Below are 19,241 nucleotides of genomic sequence, written 5' to 3' on the forward strand. Positions count from 1 at the left end.
TATTTTAAAATGTTAGTAAAGGGGTGTCTCAGAATTTCACCAATATTTAGCTAGAAATTCCTCTGTATTTATGCCGCAAAGCAAGCCATATAGTTATTAAGGCTTTGCTTGTGGGAGAAATGTAATGCAGCAAGGGAACTGCTGGTCAATTATCTCACTATTTTGTATATTTTTTCCTCTCGAGTACCCCTGTGGCCATTGCTTGACTATGAAAGCTTCACTTCCAGTTCTGTACTAATTGCTTTTCTCTGTCTGAATGCTCGGAGACATATCAGCGTGGTCTGTGTTATTTGACTGCTATTTTTTTTAATCTTTCATAGGATGTGGGCATCACTGACAAGGCCAGCATTTGTTCCCCATCCTTAATTGCCCTGGAGAAGGTTGTGGTGAGCAACAAATGCTGGCCTTGCCAGTGATGCCACATCCCATGAAAGAATTTAAAAAACTGTTGGGCAAAGGTCAACAGCTTGGCGTGAGAGGAACCATTAGCACCGTACGCCTCTGCTCTGAGTTATACCTAACAGCTATGCTACAAGGTTGCCTGCCATTGACTGGTTTTTCAAATAGTTCTGAAGGTGCAGTAGGATTGAGTTACAGATGACATATAGGGCCAGATCTTGTTCCCATTCCAACAATGGGTTTCGTGGCAGGGAGGCGGATAATAGGGACAGAATCACCCGCCACGGAACCCGACGGCAGGATTCCAATTGTCCTGGGGGTGGGATAGGCCGGCGCCGGCCTTTCCGCCCAGAGGCCAAATAAGGGCCTCTTCCTGCCGCTGCTGGGATCATACCCCCACTGGGAACAATTTAACCATCCAGGACCCACGCCCCCCCGGACTGAAGACCCCACTTACCGGGTCCTTCCAGACTGGCCTCAGCGACCCCGCCTCACTAACCTCTTCCTCGGGGTTCCAGTGCTGGGCCTGGGTCCAAGACCTCTGCAGTACCGGCATTGGCCACCGCTCCTGGTGGAGCTGCTGGCCCTGTGATTGGCTGGCAGTTCCTGGAGGTGGGATTCCCAGCCCTATTAAGTCTTTAAATGGACAGGGATCCCGCCTCCTTACACTTTGACCCCAGGAGACCGGAGGATCGTTCTAGGGCGTCTGAAAAAAATGCAACCCCACCTTTTTAGCCCGGGACTGGGAGCCTTGCCTCCTGCTCAAAATCCAGCCCATAGTCTACAGCTTTTGGCATCAATGTTCATTGGGCACGATGCGAAGTGAAGCCTTATTAATGTTTGTCAAGTTAATTCAGTATTACATTATCAGGTTACTTGTTATTCAACCTTTTTTTTTTATATAAGTGCACTGACTGGGCTAGCTACACACTGTACTTTAGTCAGTGGATTTGTCAGGGAATCAGTGTTAACGAGCTTGGACTTTGATCAAACTGTTGCAGAAAAATTGCTTCATTTATTTTTCTGTTACAAGACACAAAAAGTGCTTCTGTTCTGATATGGGTAAATTTTGCGTGCCTTTTTATCCTGAGGAGTTGATCATTTCTCAGTCGTGATGCATGTCAGCACAGGAGATTGTTGGGACGATTAATGCATGTCAAAATGTTAAATCTTCTAACTTTTGTAACAAAATGTGTGGCGCAGGTTTGGATTTAAGGGAGAGAGAAAATAAGAGCCTGCGTTGGGCTTCACTAGCTGTCTGGTCTTGGAGCTGAGTAGATGTGTTAAGTACACACTGTGCACCTTATTACACTACTAATGACTGCATTGCTTGCTCTGTATCGTATAGCAAGTTTTCCCCTCTCCACAGGTTATCAGTAAATCTAAGCGTTATTCATGTTCTCGTGATTACTTGTTTCAGTAAGAGCTTTAATCACACGTGGCCAATGCTGACTTCTAAACTTGTTTTTTTTTGTCTTTTTCCTCCTCCTCTACCCGAACTGCTATGTTCTCACAGGGGCTGCACAAGAAATCGAAGGTAGAGAAGAACAAATGCATTTCATAAACCTGGACTCTCTCTGTGTCACATGGGAACTACTTTAAAAGGGAAAAGAGCTATGAATTGGATGGCCAGCCGTTGTAGCAATGCATGCAGTAATCATTCATTTTGAGTGTTTGCTGTAAAATGGTAACTGAGGTCTGGTAATAGGGATATAAAGATGCAAATCATAATGGGGTCTTTCAAGCTTTCCTTGCATTCTGATATTGTCTAAGTCCCCCAACAGTAAATGGGAGAAGTAACCCAAGATTTAAAAATTGATTATTAAAACGTAGACTCATTTCGATTTAATTTTCTTTATTGAAATTGTAGATTGCTTCTAAGCTGGGGGCTGAACTTAAATCTCAGTAGTATACACTTGCAATGTGTTTTTGCCCACCTACAGTGTAACATAAGGGTTTTTTCTAAGTAAATTTTACATCGAAAACTGTGCTCCAGTGATTGCTATGGGAACGCATTAACAGACTGAAAAGTCTTGCACATGTTGTGCCTCCTTTCTGTTTTAAACGTATGGATTTGACAACAACAACTTGCATTTTTATAGCACGCCTACGTTTGAGATGCATCACGTTTCCCACCCAAACTTTCCGGCATTCTGCTGTTTCACATTTTAAACTTGGAAGCAGTATTGCATCTGCCAGGTTGAAATGAAAAGCTTGGGAAATAGCTGTAACTGAGTGGAGGGCACGGGTTGTAACTGTGCATGTTTAATAACTATGAGGCAAGTGAACCTGAATGGATAATGCACAGTAGCTGGAATGTTCTGCCTGCTTTTTTGGACAAATATGATGTATTTTTTGTTATAAAATGAAGATTTATGCTGGTGTTATGGTAACTGCTTGCAGTGTTCTGATGACCAAATTGCCAATTGTTCATTGTACGAGGGAACTGCTTTAAACTGCACGTGCAGACTGTTTTTCAGTGGCTTCATTTAAAGCTGCAATTCTTAAAAGATGTTTTTTAAAGGAAACAATTTCTCCTTGTTGCACATGATTGCCAAGAGGCTGATCTCAGTTGGTTTTTGAGCCCATGGCAGGGTTGGGCAGAGGGGGTGGTTGGGGCGGGGGAAGAAGATAAATCTACTGCGTTTCATGTTCTGTCCTTCCTCGGTTCTGTGGAAAAGTTAATATTGGCTTCATTGGACTGCTCTCTGGCATGCAGCTTAACATGGGCAATCACCACCAGCCTATAAACTATCCACTGGAGCACCATGCAGCGTTCACGGCCTTCTGTACTTTGCTCGCTAGGCTACATTGCCTCCAGGTTCTGCACCGTCTCAATTGTTTGAAATTCTCATCCTTGTTTTCAGATCCCTCCACAGCCTCGCCTTCCCTATCTCTGCAATCTCCTTCCACCACACAACCCTCTGAGATATCTGCGCTCTTCTAATTCTGGCCTCTTGCGCATCCCTGATTGTGATCACTCCACCATTGGCAGCTGGTGCTTTTAGCTGCCAAGGTCCTAAGCTCTGGAATTCCCTTCATAAACCTCTCCATTTCGCTATCTCTCTTTCCTCAAGCATTTGGTTATCTGCTCTAATACCTCCTTACGTGGCTCAGTGTCAAACTTAGCTTTATAACGCTCCTGCAAAGTGCCTTGGGATGTTTTATTATATTAAGATGCCATATAAATACAAGTTGCTGTACCAACCCTCTCACAATTGGGCAGATTATTCATTTCACTCTAAAGTGGAGTTGAATAGGAAACTCTTGAATTTCACTGTGTTTTGGTATCTTAAGTGTAAAACAGCATTTTCATTTTCCCCCAAGACATTTTCTGCCGTACAACTTTTGACGTGTTGACATTAGTAAGTGTTAGATATAAGTAGAAATTGTAGGAGAATCACATAAAGCCAGTTTGTACTAGCCTGATGTGAGTATCCTAACATAACTTTTTTCCCCAAGTTTTCTTGCATCAATCACATAACCATTAGACTGTGCTAAGAACAATAGGTAACCCAGTCCACAGAACACCGTGTCCAGTTACCATGACAGCCGCATAATCACTTGATCTATAACAAATATGCAATATTTAATTGTCCATCGCTTTGTGCTAGACTTGGATTCATTGCAGAAAAAATTTGTCGTGCAAATTGATCCCTCTGCCATGCTTGTTGCAACAGCCTCCAGTATATTCCATCTCATAATCCTATTTTCTCTCCTTTCAGAGCAACAGAATAAACAAAATCAGATGGTAGGTTAAGAAATTGCCCCAGGAATCAGGGAAAATGGTGTGGAGGAGGAAGAGAGACAACTAATGTGGAAGTTTTACAAGGCTTAGATTAGAGTGCTAGCAATACTAAAGAAAATCATGAGATGTATAGAATGTAAGATGGGAAGATAAAACGTGAAATTTGGAAAATGTAAAAGGAGTATGAAAAGGGGCTAACAAGCAATAGGAAGGGCCTATAAAAGCATACTAAAAAAGATCAAAAAACAGGTAAGACTGCTCAGGGATGAAGATGTTGGAATGGTGGACATATGAAATGTTTTGGCTCCATGCTGACAATTAGTGGTGGAAGTGAGAATGCAGGTAGACTGAAGGAGGATGGACAACAAATAAAAATGATTTGCTTCTGGAAAATAAAATCAGCAGCACTCGACAATGAAAAATCACCAGACTCGGATGGCATTTATCCTAGATTGTAAAAGGAAATCAAATAGATGCTGAGGCTTTGACCACAGTTTTCCAATCTCCCTTAGATATGTAACTTTTACCAGAAGACTGATAGGATGTGAAAGAACAGAGAGGCCTGGGAGTTGAAATAGTTATTTTCCTTAAACCTGAGAGTATAGGTAGAGGAAGCCATTACAGTGACCAATAGCATTTTCCTTTTTGTAAAACACAAAATATAACGCAAGATCAAAATGATTAGGGTAACTTTTGCAAGGCAATAGTTAAGAGTAATGTGTGCATTTCTGAGTGACCCCGAGAAAAGATGCTAAAGCCATGGAATGGGTTAAGACACATACTGTTCACTTCTGAAAACTAGGTTCAAATCCAAACAGCCTTCATCTGACCATAAGGATCACATGTAAAATGAGTTTGAATAAAGGTGGGCTTTGGCCTGTAGCCTAAAACTGATTCTAATTTGGCAAAAAGCCAACTCCAAGGGGCCATCGAAGATGGTGTAGGAAATGGGGGCAGAGCAGAGAGAGCTTTACTCTGCATTTAGCTGTGCTGTACCAGGCCTGAGAATGATGCTGACTTCAGGAAATGTTCCACTGACATCCCTCATATTCAGGAAAAAGGCTGTATAGTAGATTGTGGTGAGGGATTGGGGAGATTGCTGAGAGAGGTTCAGAGTGTTTTCTTTCAAGGGTAGAGAAAGGTTCTGCAGAGATTCAACATGATGATGCCAGGAAAGTAAATCTATTACTGTGAGACGGGATTTGCAATTATGGGGCTACTTCCTCTGGAGCAGAGAAAGCCAAGAAAAGACTTATTAAAGGCTTTGAAAATTACGAAAGGTTTTGATCAGATGAATAGGGAAAACTGATTACTCTGGTCGGGGAGTCCATGAAATACGTCATCAGCTTGAATTGATCACCGAGTTCGGAGTAACTGCTTTTGGCAGAGAGCTATTCGAGCGTGCTACAGGAAGCAATTAAGGGAACGAATGACCATTGCCTCTTTCAAGGGAAAAGCAAATATTTGAAGCAGAGGATAACACGTAGATGTGGAGAGACAGTGGGGTTAGTCTTGGCGTGCTTTAGCAAAAAACTGGCATAGATATGATGGGCTGAATGGCCTCCTTCTGTGTTGTAAACTTCTATAGCTCTCTTCTATTATTCTCCATTTCAGCAGAGGCTTTAACCCAAATAAACACCTTGAGCGTTTGTTAATATTGCCAAAATGTAACATCTAGGTTGAAGCCTTTATGAAAAAGAATAGCATTGTAAGGAAATACATCTCAGCAAAGCAAAAATAGGAGAAAATCCAAGTCGTGAGGTAAGATGCTATATAAATGCAAGTTTGTTCTTCAAGTTTAATAATGGACAATCAGCTTTACTGAGCCATTGTTCTCTGTAGTGTTGGGTTCTTTGCTGGGCTCACACAAGCAGAACTCCACTTTAATCAGTGACGTGTGTGTTTAATGCCACGTCATGTGCTAAAGTTTCTCATGAGGATAACCTCGATGGAAGCTGCATGTTTTCTGATTCACTTATGGGGACCTGAACCAATTGGGGGAACCTTTGCTCTTGGTTTCAGGCCATCCCCAGTTTTGCTAAAGCTGCTTCTATGGGAAAGTTAGAAATTAGATTGCTTCAATTAAGTTGCCAGGAGACACAGTTTCCCCCCCCCACCCCAACCCCCTGACCCCCAACTACCCTAATCCCCTCCCAATTAAAGTTCCCTACGGTGCAAATCTTCCGACAAATCTTTCAGTAAACAACTTTGAGAAACGGCCGCCTGTCTTGTCGCATGAATTTTAATTCGAACACAGTTCTTCAGCTAGTTTTCCGAATTTCAAATCCCTGCAATTTGGCCCGAGGTGATGAATTCAGATTGAGGTGAATGATCCAATTACTGTTGGGTAATAAAAGAGCTTAAAGCAGAGACTGTCTCCAGCCATCAGGATAAAGGCTGTGGCCAAAATCTCATTTAAACTTAATGGTACCGGTGAACCAGAAAGAGACCAGCTTTGATCTTGCAGATGGATTTGTTCACAGCTGGAAAAGCTGAATACTTTCAATTGTGTTTTTGTTCATTTTTCTAACAGTTCTTTTGTTTGACCTTTTGCCTGTCCCATTTTTCCTGCAGTTTGCACGTTCTCTTTGCATGCTTTAGAAAGAAGACCTCAACACATCAGGGTTCTTTTTGATGAGAGGCATATGCCGTTCTTAATATAATGCTTTAAAGTTGATCTAGGATTTTCAATGCATTTAGTTAAAAAAAAATAAGTATTTGCATTGGTGTTGGGGGGATGCAATGATACGCCCTCTACTTATTGTTACCTTCACTGCTTCCCAGTGATTGGCATTGATTTTGCTGTCTCATCAATAGGATCTTGATTAAGTTGGTTGAACTGCACAATATGTTCAGTAAGGAGGAATGCGAGTGAGGGAGTTTGAAAGAGTAGACCCTTCCACAGTTGTAACAGAATTACTTATTAATTGTCCCATCTTCTATTCATCTGAAGATAGGTAAATAAGGTTATATGAGGAGGTTATTTTTGCTTGCTATCAAAATTCTGTAGCTATCTATAAATACAGCACAGACAAGCGACTGGCAGAAAAATAAGTCTCCCAATATATAATTTTTAGTAAGTTCGGTAAACTTACTTTAAGATTAAGCAGTCTTGCTGGGTGTGTGTATATGAGTGTTGTACTTAAAAATAGTCTTTCAGTAATGAGTACATATGGTAACAAACCTATCCTAACTGTAATGAGTGCATGCCGTAACAATTCCACTAATGATCCTATCCTAGTTTCTTTCTTTGACTGTTTTTCACAATCATGGCAGCATCCGAACAGTTTCCAGTATGCTTTGTGACTAGTGTAGAATAATCTCGTACAAGCTGATTTTTTTTGGTTTATGCTTGATACAGGGAGTTCATTCATGGGTATGAGCTATTCTGGCGTCTGGAAATAAGTTGCTTTCTTTGAATTGGAGTGCCCTTCCTCAATGAGCTAGCCTGACTGATGCTTGAGTCGTGAGCTTGCATTAGTATGCTGTGTATACAGTGTGAATACTTGGGGAGTTGTTCGCTGTGGTCAAATTACTGAGTAACAGCTCCCATTGTAATGAGTCTGATTCACAATTCACTCAGCAAGTTCCTCACTGCTTGGCGTCTCTTCAATTCTACATAAAGTTTCACAAGCCTCAATCTTAATGGTAATGTAATTAACAAAGCATGTGAATAACCTCTTTTGCCAGCTACACTGAATAGAATGATCCTAGAACATAATGATTGCAATTCAGATTTATTACATAGCTGAACAAATATCATGAGGCCACCTCTCAATGTTGTCTCTTGTTGAGATGTGCATCAAGAGAGTCTCAGACGGAGAATGATTCTAAATATCTGATATGGTTCCCCGGACTTAAAACAGGTAACCCACAGACAGTCAATGAAGTGCTGCCTGGTACTTGAGTTCAGAACACAAGGTTTCAGAACCAGTAAGTGTCTGTCTAGAATTGGGATTGTCACAAATCTGCATCAGAAATTATAAAGTTGAGTTGCGGTGAGTACAATCATACCAAAGTTTTGCACCAGATAGAGATTAAATTGGTTTCAAAATCTGACTGTGGCATGTAATGTCAAAATTTAGCCTTAAAGGGGCATTGCAGTCGGCCTCATCTATATTGTTTCTCACTCTCACCCAACCAATACCAGGAATGAGAGTCATGTTGGAGATGGTCATGTGCTAACAATGAGTTGTTGTTGCATCTGAATGGAAATATTGTTAGATAGTTACAAATAAAAAGGTGAATCAAGGTGTCTCAGCTTCCAGTTTGTTCCTGATACTGGAGCTGGAATTTGAACTCACACTTTGCTCAAACAGCCTGACCAGGCATCAGAATGACCACCACATCTTTGAAGCCTCATATCCCCGGAAATGAAATGTAAAGTTTGACCAAACTTTGTTACACAGTCACATCGAAAACTCTTGTTTTTAATGGTCTTTCCCAAATTAAAATAATTGTAAACCTCAATGGGTAAATGGACCACATGATGTGGCAGTGAACCACACAGACCTCAGGAAGTTCTCAGATTCAGTACATATTCCATTCTGAGTTGGCTAACTTCACCCAGAAACGGCAGTCGAGGATACTACAGTTGGATTCAGACGTCCTGAGCTAGGGAGAGGCAAAAATCATCTAAAACTCCTGCCATTCAGGAGAGTTTGGGAAACACTTGTTCACGCAAAGGGTGGCAGATGTGTAGAACTTGCTCTCACAAACAGCAGTAGTTGCTAGATCAATTAATAATATAAAATCTGAGATGGATAGATTTTTGCTAGCCAAGGTGTACATGGAGCCAAGACAGGTGAATGGAGTTAGGACTCAGATCAATCATGATCTCACTCAATGTGGAAAAGGCTCGAGAGGGGCTGAATGGCCTCCTCCTGGCCCTACGTCTTTGCGAGAGAAAAAACATGACAGTGAACATCAAGCCAGCACAAGCTGCAATTCATCAGTGATTCTATGCATGGACCTGTGGCTTCAGAAGAATATTGGAAAAAGGAAAGATCGCAAACAATTTAGTTGCACGTACCCTTCATATATATTTGTCCATTTTAAAGCAGTCAGTACTTGGTAGGTGGTATTTCAGAAACAGAACGCAATCTGCTCATGTTAAATTACCAACTGCTGAGTGAAGAACTTGGAGAAACTTGTCTCTTGGCCATTGATGAATTGTGAATCTTAAAATATAAAGGCCTTGTCAATCACACATTTGAAAGCTGGTGCTCATGTTGTGATGGAGCTGGAGCAAGGGCAGCAGGGTAGGAGCCCAAGGTCTTTGTATTCCTGCCAGGCAGTGCAAAAATATTAACCAACAGAAAGAACTTTGTGGGTGTCCTAACACAGCACTGGAATCCAACCTTGAGAACATATTTTATGCTGTCCGTAAAATTATATTTAAACAAGCTCACAGCTCCTGTAAGAGTGAATCTGTTATAAATATATTTCTGGAGTGCATTAACACAAAGTTTGCAACTGTTTATCAAATGTGCCATAAAAATATTGTCACAGTGAAATTTAGAACAGAAATCACAGATCAGTTAATCACCCTGATAAATTTTATCAAAGAAATTCCACACTGCTTCATGTAATGGACTGTATTGTGTAGTTATTCTTAATATATAAGGAACCAAGGCACCCATTTTGTAGATAAAGTTCCCACAAACAACAATGACTTACTTGGTGATGTCCAGTGGAAGACGATTGCAACTATGGGATCTTTAACATCCACCGGAAGCAATGAAATAGGAATTCTGCCTCAGCTGGAAGATAGTTCTCCGACAATGCAGTATTCCCTTGTTATACTGTTAATACCAGCCTAAATTACATTCTCCAGGCCTGGAGAGGGGCTTGAACCTACAACCTTCTGTCTCAAAAGAGCTCTAGCCACTATACTAGAATCCCCCAGGTCAATTTGAGTTATAGCCCAAACTTGCTTTGCTGCGTTGGCATTTTTGCACGGCACCCTTTAAGATTGCATGCTTCTCTGTAATTGGAATCATAGCCATCTGCTATGGAGTTTGAAAGGCAAATGAGGAAAAGGAAATTGCCACTATGATTCTTGCCATGGCGATAGTACAAAAAGATTACTGGAGAGCATTTGTACCTCTCCGTTTTAACCAATCGTCAGCAGGTACAAAGCGTTGGCAAACTGTGTGCAGGTGAAAGTAACAAAAGGATTTTGTTGCCCCAGTGATAGTTTACAGAAGCCTCGATGCTGTCAAAAGCAAGATTTGTGACTCATTAGTTCTGTAATTATCAATCTATGGAGATGGTAGTCATCTCATTCCTTTGAGAAAGCACTTCGTCCTCAATTATTTTCCTTGTGATAGCATTAACATTTAGGTTCTACAAAATATAGGAAATGGGGCTCTGGTGAGGACATCATGAAAAATTAGTCACTATTGCACTCCCAAAGCATATGACTTCAGACTGTGGTAACCTACTTTTCCCATCTAAAAGTTAGCTTTTCTCTTGACTGGGCATTGTGTCCTATTTCACATCCTCCGCACATGCTTGTGCATGCTCAGCTAAGGGAATGAATCAGCGTGATAAAAGGTGATTCGTTCCCAGATTTGTAACAATAGCTGACACTTCATAGATTTTTCAACATATCTGTTGTGGGACAAGCCCACTTCATAGTCAAGAGTGAGCAGAACTCAAAATCTTTATTACCAGCATGCAGGGGAGAGCCTTCAGCATGCCTAAGTCTCTCGAAAAATCATCAGTTACAACTTTGTGGAATTAATACAGCTGGTTACTCATATGTCCATGTTCAGTTATCTTAATATTGTTTATGCACTTTTTCAACATTTTACAATACCAGTTCTTCTTTGCAATTTCGCCCTCCCCAATGCTTCCATTGTACAAGCACGTTTTATCTCACAACGGATAAACACACTAAGGCCTCATGATGGAAAGGTTCAGCAAGAGAATAACAAGTTCAGTTGTGTGAAGCTTAGTAACTCTATTAACCTTTCATTTTCCACATCAGTATCGAAGTGCCCAAAAATGCTTCGAAAAGATAGAAAGGGAAACCAGATCCTGAACAGGTTTTAGAGAAAAATTTGAGACATCAAAGTGGTATGGTTGGAGCAAGTTTTTGAAGGTGGGGCAAGAGTGTGACACAGTGGAAGGGTTTATGCAGGCATGGGTTTTGTTGGCTGAAGGCACTGCTTCACCTGTGGAGTGCACAGTCGGCCAGGAGTGTAAAACTGGAAGAGACTTCAGCAGGAATTGTTAAGTAACCCTCAAGGAATTACCAGCCATGCCTGGTGCCTGAGGCTTTCCTGAGATTGTGTACTGAGGTCACAAGATGGCTGATGTACAAAACTGCAATGTTACACTGTGGGCTTTTTGAGGTGATGGCCAAAGCTGGTTATTGGGAAGGGATGAAGGAAACGTAACTGCACCTTTTCATGTTAAATCTGATCTGCAAGACCAGAATTCAACACTCAGCACCAGAATTGGAAAGTTGTTCTATTCCAGTGCTCTCATCCAAAACCCAAAATTCAGCCCCTTAAAAATGGCAACATAAAGGACATATTTAAGGAGTTGAAAGCTACTATGCTGATACCCTGCAGTGTCGGGCACTGTCCTCTCACTCAGCAGCAGTGTTGGTTCACATTGACAACAAAGCCATGTTTGGAGGATGTAACATGGGACCAGATTTTGTGCTGGAGGCGGGGCTCTGGCTTTGGGCCAAAACGACAGGGGAACACCGCCACTGCCTTTTTGTGCCCTCTTGGAGCAATGCTCCAATCTTTTTAAATCAAAAACTTTAAAGGACGGGGATCCTGCTTCCAACAGCTGCCAGCCAATCAGAGGGCTGGCAGCTCAGCAGTATCGGCAGTGCCGCCAGGAACGATGGCCACTGCCAGTTTTGCAGAGGTTTTGGACCCAGACCTAGTGGTGGAACCCCAGAACAGATCTAAGTGAGGTGGGGTATCTGGGGCCAGTCCGGAAGGCCCCAGCAAGGTGGGGGAGTGGGGTGCTGGTCGTGCAGTCCAGGAGGAGGGGGGTCCCAGGGGGGTAAAGTGGTTCCCAGCAAATTGCCCACGAAGGAGGGAAGCATTCCCCCCCCCCCCACCCCCACCCCAAAGCCCACAGGGAGGGCGCCTCGCTTTACAAGGCGTCCTCCCCGCGCAGCGGAGGCCGCCCCCCGCCGGTAAGATCCCAGCGGCAACGGGAAGAGGCCCTTAATTGGCCATTAATCAGCCACGTAAGGGCCTCAATTGGCCTTTGGGTGGGAAGGCTGTCGTCAGCCTATCCCGCGCCCTGGGTAGGTCGCTGGGTGATGGGCTCTGTGCCCCACGCCCCCCCCCCAGCCTCTGACTCTACCTCAAGGGGGCCTCGCAAATTCCCAGCCACGGTTATGTAATTGTTTTGATATTGTCGATTAAATGTTTATGCAAGGCATTGTGCAGCATGATTTACTCTCCACCCAAAAAGTTACAGTATTGCTAAGAATTTTGACATTGGGCGAACAACGTAGCATTTTCCAAGCTGACCATAAGCTCCACCCGCCCAACGAACCCTGCTTTGAACCAGAATTAGTGAAATCTTCCCCTCGTTCTGAGTGTTCAAATTTGTGCTGCCCTCTAGTGTCAAGCTAGAACTTCCTGAGTAGAATAAATGCCATTTAATTCATTTCAGGTGAGTGATGCTGATTAAAATCCACTTGTGGCCTCACCAGACTAAAAAGCTCTGCCTTGTTTCCTTCTTTTTGGGCAGAAGCCATTGTTAACCGTGCCTTTTTGAAAGTCTCCTTTCGTGTTCCGGCTTGTCTTACAGATACCCCTTGAAGAGCATTGTTTCATTTCATTGTGTTTCTAACTGTTGCTTTTGATTTGTGAAGCTGATGCCCAGAATCTGGTGACGGACGATGTGGTGGTGGTGGAGGGAGAGGTGGCAACCATCAGCTGCCGAGTGAAGAACAACGACGATTCTGTTATTCAGCTGTTGAATCCAAGTAGACAAACCATTTACTTCAGGGAAGTCCGGCGTAAGTATCCAAACCACCTGTGATTATTATTTAACATTTTCTTTTTAGTGGTTCAACAGAGTCCATGCCCCAAGGCTTTGTTTTTTTTGTGTGTGCACACGTGCATTGTTTTTCTGCCCTATTGTTTTCCTGAAGGAGTTGACCACCTCAGGGTGAAGAATCTCACTGCAAGTTGTGGTCCAGCTAAAAGCAAATCAGCTGGTGCTCTTTTTTTCTGGAAAAGAGAAGACTGAGGGGGTGACCTGATTCAGGTCTTTTCAGATTACGAAAGGATTTGTTTGCGTAGATGTAAGCTAGTCACGAATAAAACCAATAGGGAATTCAGAAGAAGGAACCTCTTTATCCAGAGAGTGGTTAGAATGTTGAACTCGCTGACCCATAGAGACGGCGAACATTAAGGGGAAGCTAGGCAAACACATGACAGAGACTAGAAGGATATGTTGAGGTTAATTGGAGGAGGCTTGTGTAACATAAAGATTGACAAGGACTTGTTGGGCCAAATGGCCTATTTCTGTGTTGCAAATACTATGTAAAGTCAACAGTAATAGGCGACTTTTGGTCTGTTGCCTGTTCCTGCAAGGACAGGTAGTGAGGATTTGGCTGGAAATGGAGATTGCCATGTTATCCTGAGAAACAGAAATCTTTTGTTACACCCACACAAAGCATGTTCCCAGAAAGGCCAGTTATTTTTTGTTGATTAACTGCATCACAGAAGCGTGATCCTGTTTCTATTTTTTTATTCATTCATGGGATGTGACCCTCACTAGCAAGGCCAGCATTTGTTGCCCATCCCTAATTGACTTTGAGAAGGTGGTGGTGAGCTGCCCTCTTGAACCGTTGTAATCTATGTTCTATGTGCCAACAGTGCTGTGAGGGAGGGAGTTCTAAGATTTTGACCCAGCGACAGTGAAGGAACGGCGATATGGTTCCAAGTCAGGATGGTGTGTGGCTTGGAGGAGAACTTGCAGGTGGGGATGTTTCCATGCATCTGCTGCCCTTGTCCTTCCAGGTGGTAGAAGTTGTGGGTTTGGAAGGTGCTGTTGAAGGAGCCTTGGCGATTTGCTGCCGTGCATCTTGTAGATGGTATACACTGCTGTCTCTGTGCGTCAGTGGTGGATGGGGTGCCAGTCAAGCGGGCTGCTTTGTCCTGGATGGTGTCGAGCTTCTTGAGTGTTGGAGCTGCATTCATCCAGCCAAGTGGAGAGTATTCCATCACACTCCTGACTTGTGCCTTGTAGTTAATGGACAGGCTTTAGATTTCAGAATTTGAGTTACTCGCCAGAGAATTCCCAACCGCTGACCTTCTCTTGTAGCCACAGTATTTATATGGCTGGTCCAGTTAAGTTTCTGGTTAGTGGTACCTGCAGATGTTGTGTGGCCCTTGTGAACCGAAACTGAGCATCAGTGAGCAGGTTCTTGCAGAGCAAGTGCCGCTTGTTAGCACTATCAGTGACACCTTCCATCATTTTGCTTGTGATTGAGAGCAGACTGATGGGGGTTGTGGGGGGCCGGGTAATTGGCAGGAGTGGCTTTGTCCTGCTTTTTTTGGACAGGACATACCTGGGCAATTTTCCATTTTGTCAGGCAGATGCCGGTGTTGTAGCTGTATTGGAACAGCTTGGCTAGCTATGTTGCTAATTCTGGAGCACAGGTTATGAGTATGATAGCTGGGATGTTGTCAGGGCACATAGCCTTTGCTGTATCCAATAGCTTCGGCCATTTGTTGATATCACGTGGAGTAAATCGAATTGGTTGAAGACCGACATCTGTGTTGCTGGGGACCTCATCAGAGACATGGTTTTTTCATTTAACAGGATTAGTACTAGTGCAGTAGTCTGAGGGTATAGTAGGGAATTAATCATTTTGCACCAGCATGTTTTTGCCTGTCAGGAGCAGGTAGCTGTTGTGATCACCATTTTATTTTGCGAAACCCAATATTTGAAGAATGTGTAACATGCACAGAGTGTGGCAATGTCTGCATTTTTTTCCCGTTAAACACGTTGGGTACTGAATTTCCAGGACAGATTTGGACATGGCCAACTTCGTCATAGCTGTTGTCTGAAATGTGTTTAAACAAGCAAGAGATAGGGAGAAATGCATTAGACTGTATTTAAAAATATTTATGACTCTTACTGATTCTCTCCACTGCTTTATCTAACTCCAGATAACCACTTGCAGAAATTATCTTGGCAGCAGCAATTTTTTTTTTAAAGTTCAATTTCTGCAGCATTTCAAACATCCTTGTATATTCCAAAGCAGCTAAAAAGTGTGAATGGCATTCTCTGAATGCTGATGAAATAGTTTTGTTTTTGTGGAAAAAGGTAAAGTATTTTGACACCACATTTCTAAGCATTTTTAATTCAACAAGTTTCTATGCTTTTGACAAGTCTCTTTCAAAATGAACTGACACTTTTTGTTTAAAATATGAATGGTTTACTCCCAAACAGAATCCTTGCAACCACTTATTGACCTTTTTTGAGCCTCCATCATTTCATCACCAGCTGAGGACCCCAGTGCTGGTGTCATTTTTATTATTCTTTCATGGGATGTGGGCGTCGCTGGCAAGGCCAGCATTTGTTGCTCATCCCTAATTGCACTTGACAACTGAGTGGCTTGCTGGGGCCATTTCAGAGGGCAGTTAAGAATCAACCACTTTGCTGTGGGTTTGGAGTCCAGACCGGATAAGGACAGCAGATTTCCTTCCATAAAGGACATTCATGAACCAGATGGGTTTTTACAACAATCGATAGTTTCATGGCACCATTACTGAGATTAGCTTTGAGTTCCAGATTTTTATTAATTAATTGAATTTTATTAATCAATTGAATTTAAATGCCACCAGCTGCGGTGCTGGGATTGGAACCTGTGTCCTTGGGACATTAGCCTGGGCCTCTGGATTACCAGTTCAGTGACATTACCACTATGCCACGGTCTTCCTGTGCATTTTGGGAAATTTAACGTCATTGTTGTCAATTTGGGGAGGGGGGAATGATATCCCTGTTTTAGCGGAGCAGGGTGAAGCAGCGGGTGGCACTGCTGTGGTGTGAAGTTTGAAAGACAAAGTTATCTTGGGGGTTACGAGCAGCAGTGCCTGGCAGTGCTCATGCAACATACCTGAGAAACGCCCAGACAATCCATTGGCAATCTCTAGTTACAAGAGGTTCCACAAAAAAAAGCTGCTGTATTAGCCATGCTTCTATGCAAAGCTATTTAGTTTTGGCGATACAGCACTGAAACAGGCCCTTCGGCCCACCGAGTCTGTGCCGACCATCAACCACCCATTTATACTAATCCTACACTAATCCCATATTCCTACCACATCCCCACCTGTCCCTATATTTCCCTACCACCTACCTATACTAGGGGCAATTTATAATGGCCAATTTACCTACCAACCTGCAAGTCTTTTGGCTTGTGGGAGGAAACCGGAGCACCCGGAGAAAACCCACGCAGACACGGAGAACTTGCAAACTCCACACAGGCAGTACCCAGAATTGAACCCGGGTCGCTGGAGCTGTGAGGCTGCAGTGCTAACCACTGCGTCACTGTGCCGCCCTTTGTATGTCTAACAGCACCTGAGATGTGCAAACTTAAATATTCTATCCAGTGCTTGGTGTAGAAATAATCCCATCCGATAATGGGAAAGGTCCATGGGCACGTCTTTTAGGTAAGGGGATGGCCCATAGAATTCAGGAGGCAATAAAATGAAGCTGTCACCCAACCCTCATGGTGCTGAAGCATAGGGACAGAAGGCTACAGGTCTGATTCACTGTTGGCTCTAAGTTGGCTGAAATCAGCTCGATGACTGAGATGAAGAAATGGGGGACTGACTGAGCTTGTGAACTCCGCCTCAGTGTTCAGGAAAGGAGTAAGATAGGGTGAAAAACAAAATGGCTTGAGAACAAAGGGGAACCAGGGAGGCAAGCACTGGCAATCTCTTGATTAAAAATAGAATATTCACATCAAGTCCTGCCAGCGACAGGTTATATAAAACCCTTCGACCAAACTGAATGTTTGATTCCTGGTGTTGGGTTTTTTAATCTGCCGTTTTGTTTTATTCCTTTTCTCTGCTGTTTCTTAGACTTCAAAATGCTTCTCTTCAGTTCAGGCACAGATTTTTTTTTTTTTATTAATATGTTCAAAATTTTAGTATAATTCGCAGACTTTGATTTTAAAGTTCAAAATTTTGTCATTTTCAATCTTTATAGCTTTGAAAGACAACAGATTTCAGCTGGTGAATTTCTCGAGCAGCGAGTTAAGAGTCTCGTTGTCAAACGTTTCTTTAGTAGATGAAGGAAGATATGTCTGCCAGCTTTACACAGATCCTCCCCAGGAAGCCTATGCTACAATTACAGTTCTTGGTAAGTAACAGCACTGACTCATAGAAATAGAACTGTGCAATGTTTTATTCTTTAGCAAAGACACCTGCTGAACTCAACGTTTTATATTGATCCCCAATTTTGCCTATTTTTGCAGAGGGCTCAGTGGGGGGCATTTCCTATTACCTTACAAATCCATGTTTTCTTTATATTTCAGTGAACAGATACATAACGAGAAACATAAGATGCCACCTGCAATTGGAGAAATCTTGACTAGTGTCTGGAATGAATTTCCGACTCTCTAAGCCATGTAGCTCTCTGCTGTGTAAATGTTCCAGAAAGATTAAAAACCCTATATTTTTGCATAAAATTTCCTAAAACTGCAAATTTTCTGCATTTCAAAGGATACATGCTCTGAAAGTAAACCCTTGATCAGATTACTCCTTTGTAATCATTCCCAGAACTCCATTATTTGTTCAACTTTACTTCAGTCTCTGTAAATTTATTACAAATTTGCCAACACTGTCGTTCTTTGATTGTGCTGTCAGTCTAATGTGCTCTGCACTGTTATGCTCTGACCATAATATGTTTTTCTGCAGTAGCATTGTATATACATGTGGGAGAGAGCTTTTTTAGACCAAAGGCCCACCTTTGCATCTGCAGTTGTCTACACTGCTCTAGATGGCAGTATGTGTGGAAGTGGGGAAAGTGGCACACTGCTGCAGTTGGAGGATACTCTTCTCAGGCTGGGGTTAAGCAGAGAGGGAGCTTTACCATGTACCTAAGCACTAGCTTTACACTGTATTCAGTTGGGTCTCCTTAACCTTGGAGCACTTCATGACAGTGGATGGTCTAAATGGGAGCGTGTTGTATTTTCCAGCATTAAATGCTCACCTTGAATGCAGAAATTGACCAAAAAACAATAATTTTTATCATACAATCAAAATAATTGCGATGAGCTTGTGATATTAATAAGATCAAAATTTATTGAAAGGTGTTGCAGTAGCGTTTCCTTTAGCTCCCTTGTAGGGCGGAGAGGCCCCAAAACCATTCCACCTGACGAGCACCTTTGAGACCGACTCCCACTCCCCCCAAAATTCCTTTGCAAGTCTTTAACTCCCAATCGATAGTCTGCCTGCAGGCAAAAAGTACTTCATCCTCTCTGGGATCTATTACCTGAGCCAGGATCAGTTTTGGGGTCTTTGAAAGGCTTCCGTGGGATTCATGTCAGTTGAGGGACACATTTCCTCCAGTAGCCTAGAAGTTGCCCCAGACAATGTCCCCCTTGACACAGGATAGATCTACAAACTACTACCCACCCATCAGAAAATGGCAGCATCCAGGGCAGAATTCAATCTGTCCCACCCAGTCTTCAAGTTTTGAACAGAGGAGCCTTCACGGCTTCATCCTGACTCCATCGGGAATCTTGGCGTGAAAGTCTGTAATTATTATCTGTATGGACTGTGTTTTGTTAATGGACAGGACAGCATCAACATTCTTAAATAAAAGCAAAATACTGCAGATGCTGGAAATCTGAAATAAAAACTAAGAAATGCTGGAAATACTCAGCAGGTCTGGCAGCATCTGTGGAGAGAGAAGCAGAGTTCACGTTTCAGGTCAGAAGGGTCACTGACCTGAAACGTTAACTCTGCTTCTCTCTCCACAGATGCTGCCAGACCTGCTGAGTATTTCCAGCATTTCTTAGTTTTACTTCAACATTCTTAACTCTCCTGTGAAAATAAGCCACACAGCTGCAAAGATATACTGCCAA

At 42.7% G+C, this 19,241-nt stretch overlaps 1 protein-coding gene across 4 annotated transcripts in view; it reads left to right on the forward strand.

Moving 5' to 3' along the window:
- cadm1a (cell adhesion molecule 1a) overlaps window positions 1-19,241 on the forward strand; it is a 363,398-nt gene that overhangs the window by 263,070 nt on the left and 81,087 nt on the right. For 2 of the 4 annotated variants that reach the window (XM_068053970.1, XM_068053972.1), the window contains exons 2-4: window positions 1,916-1,936; window positions 13,005-13,151; window positions 17,360-17,512. In XM_068053970.1, the coding sequence (XP_067910071.1) occupies window positions 1,916-1,936; window positions 13,005-13,151; window positions 17,360-17,512 (321 nt within the window). Of the gene's footprint in view, window positions 1-1,442; window positions 1,462-1,915; window positions 1,937-13,004; window positions 13,152-17,359; window positions 17,513-19,241 lie in introns of those variants that run through there. The other 2 variants (XM_068053973.1, XM_068053971.1) reach the window with 2 other exon arrangements.

Source organism: Heterodontus francisci, chromosome 22 (assembly GCF_036365525.1).
Source record: "Heterodontus francisci isolate sHetFra1 chromosome 22, sHetFra1.hap1, whole genome shotgun sequence".
Taxonomy (NCBI): domain Eukaryota; kingdom Metazoa; phylum Chordata; class Chondrichthyes; order Heterodontiformes; family Heterodontidae; genus Heterodontus; species Heterodontus francisci.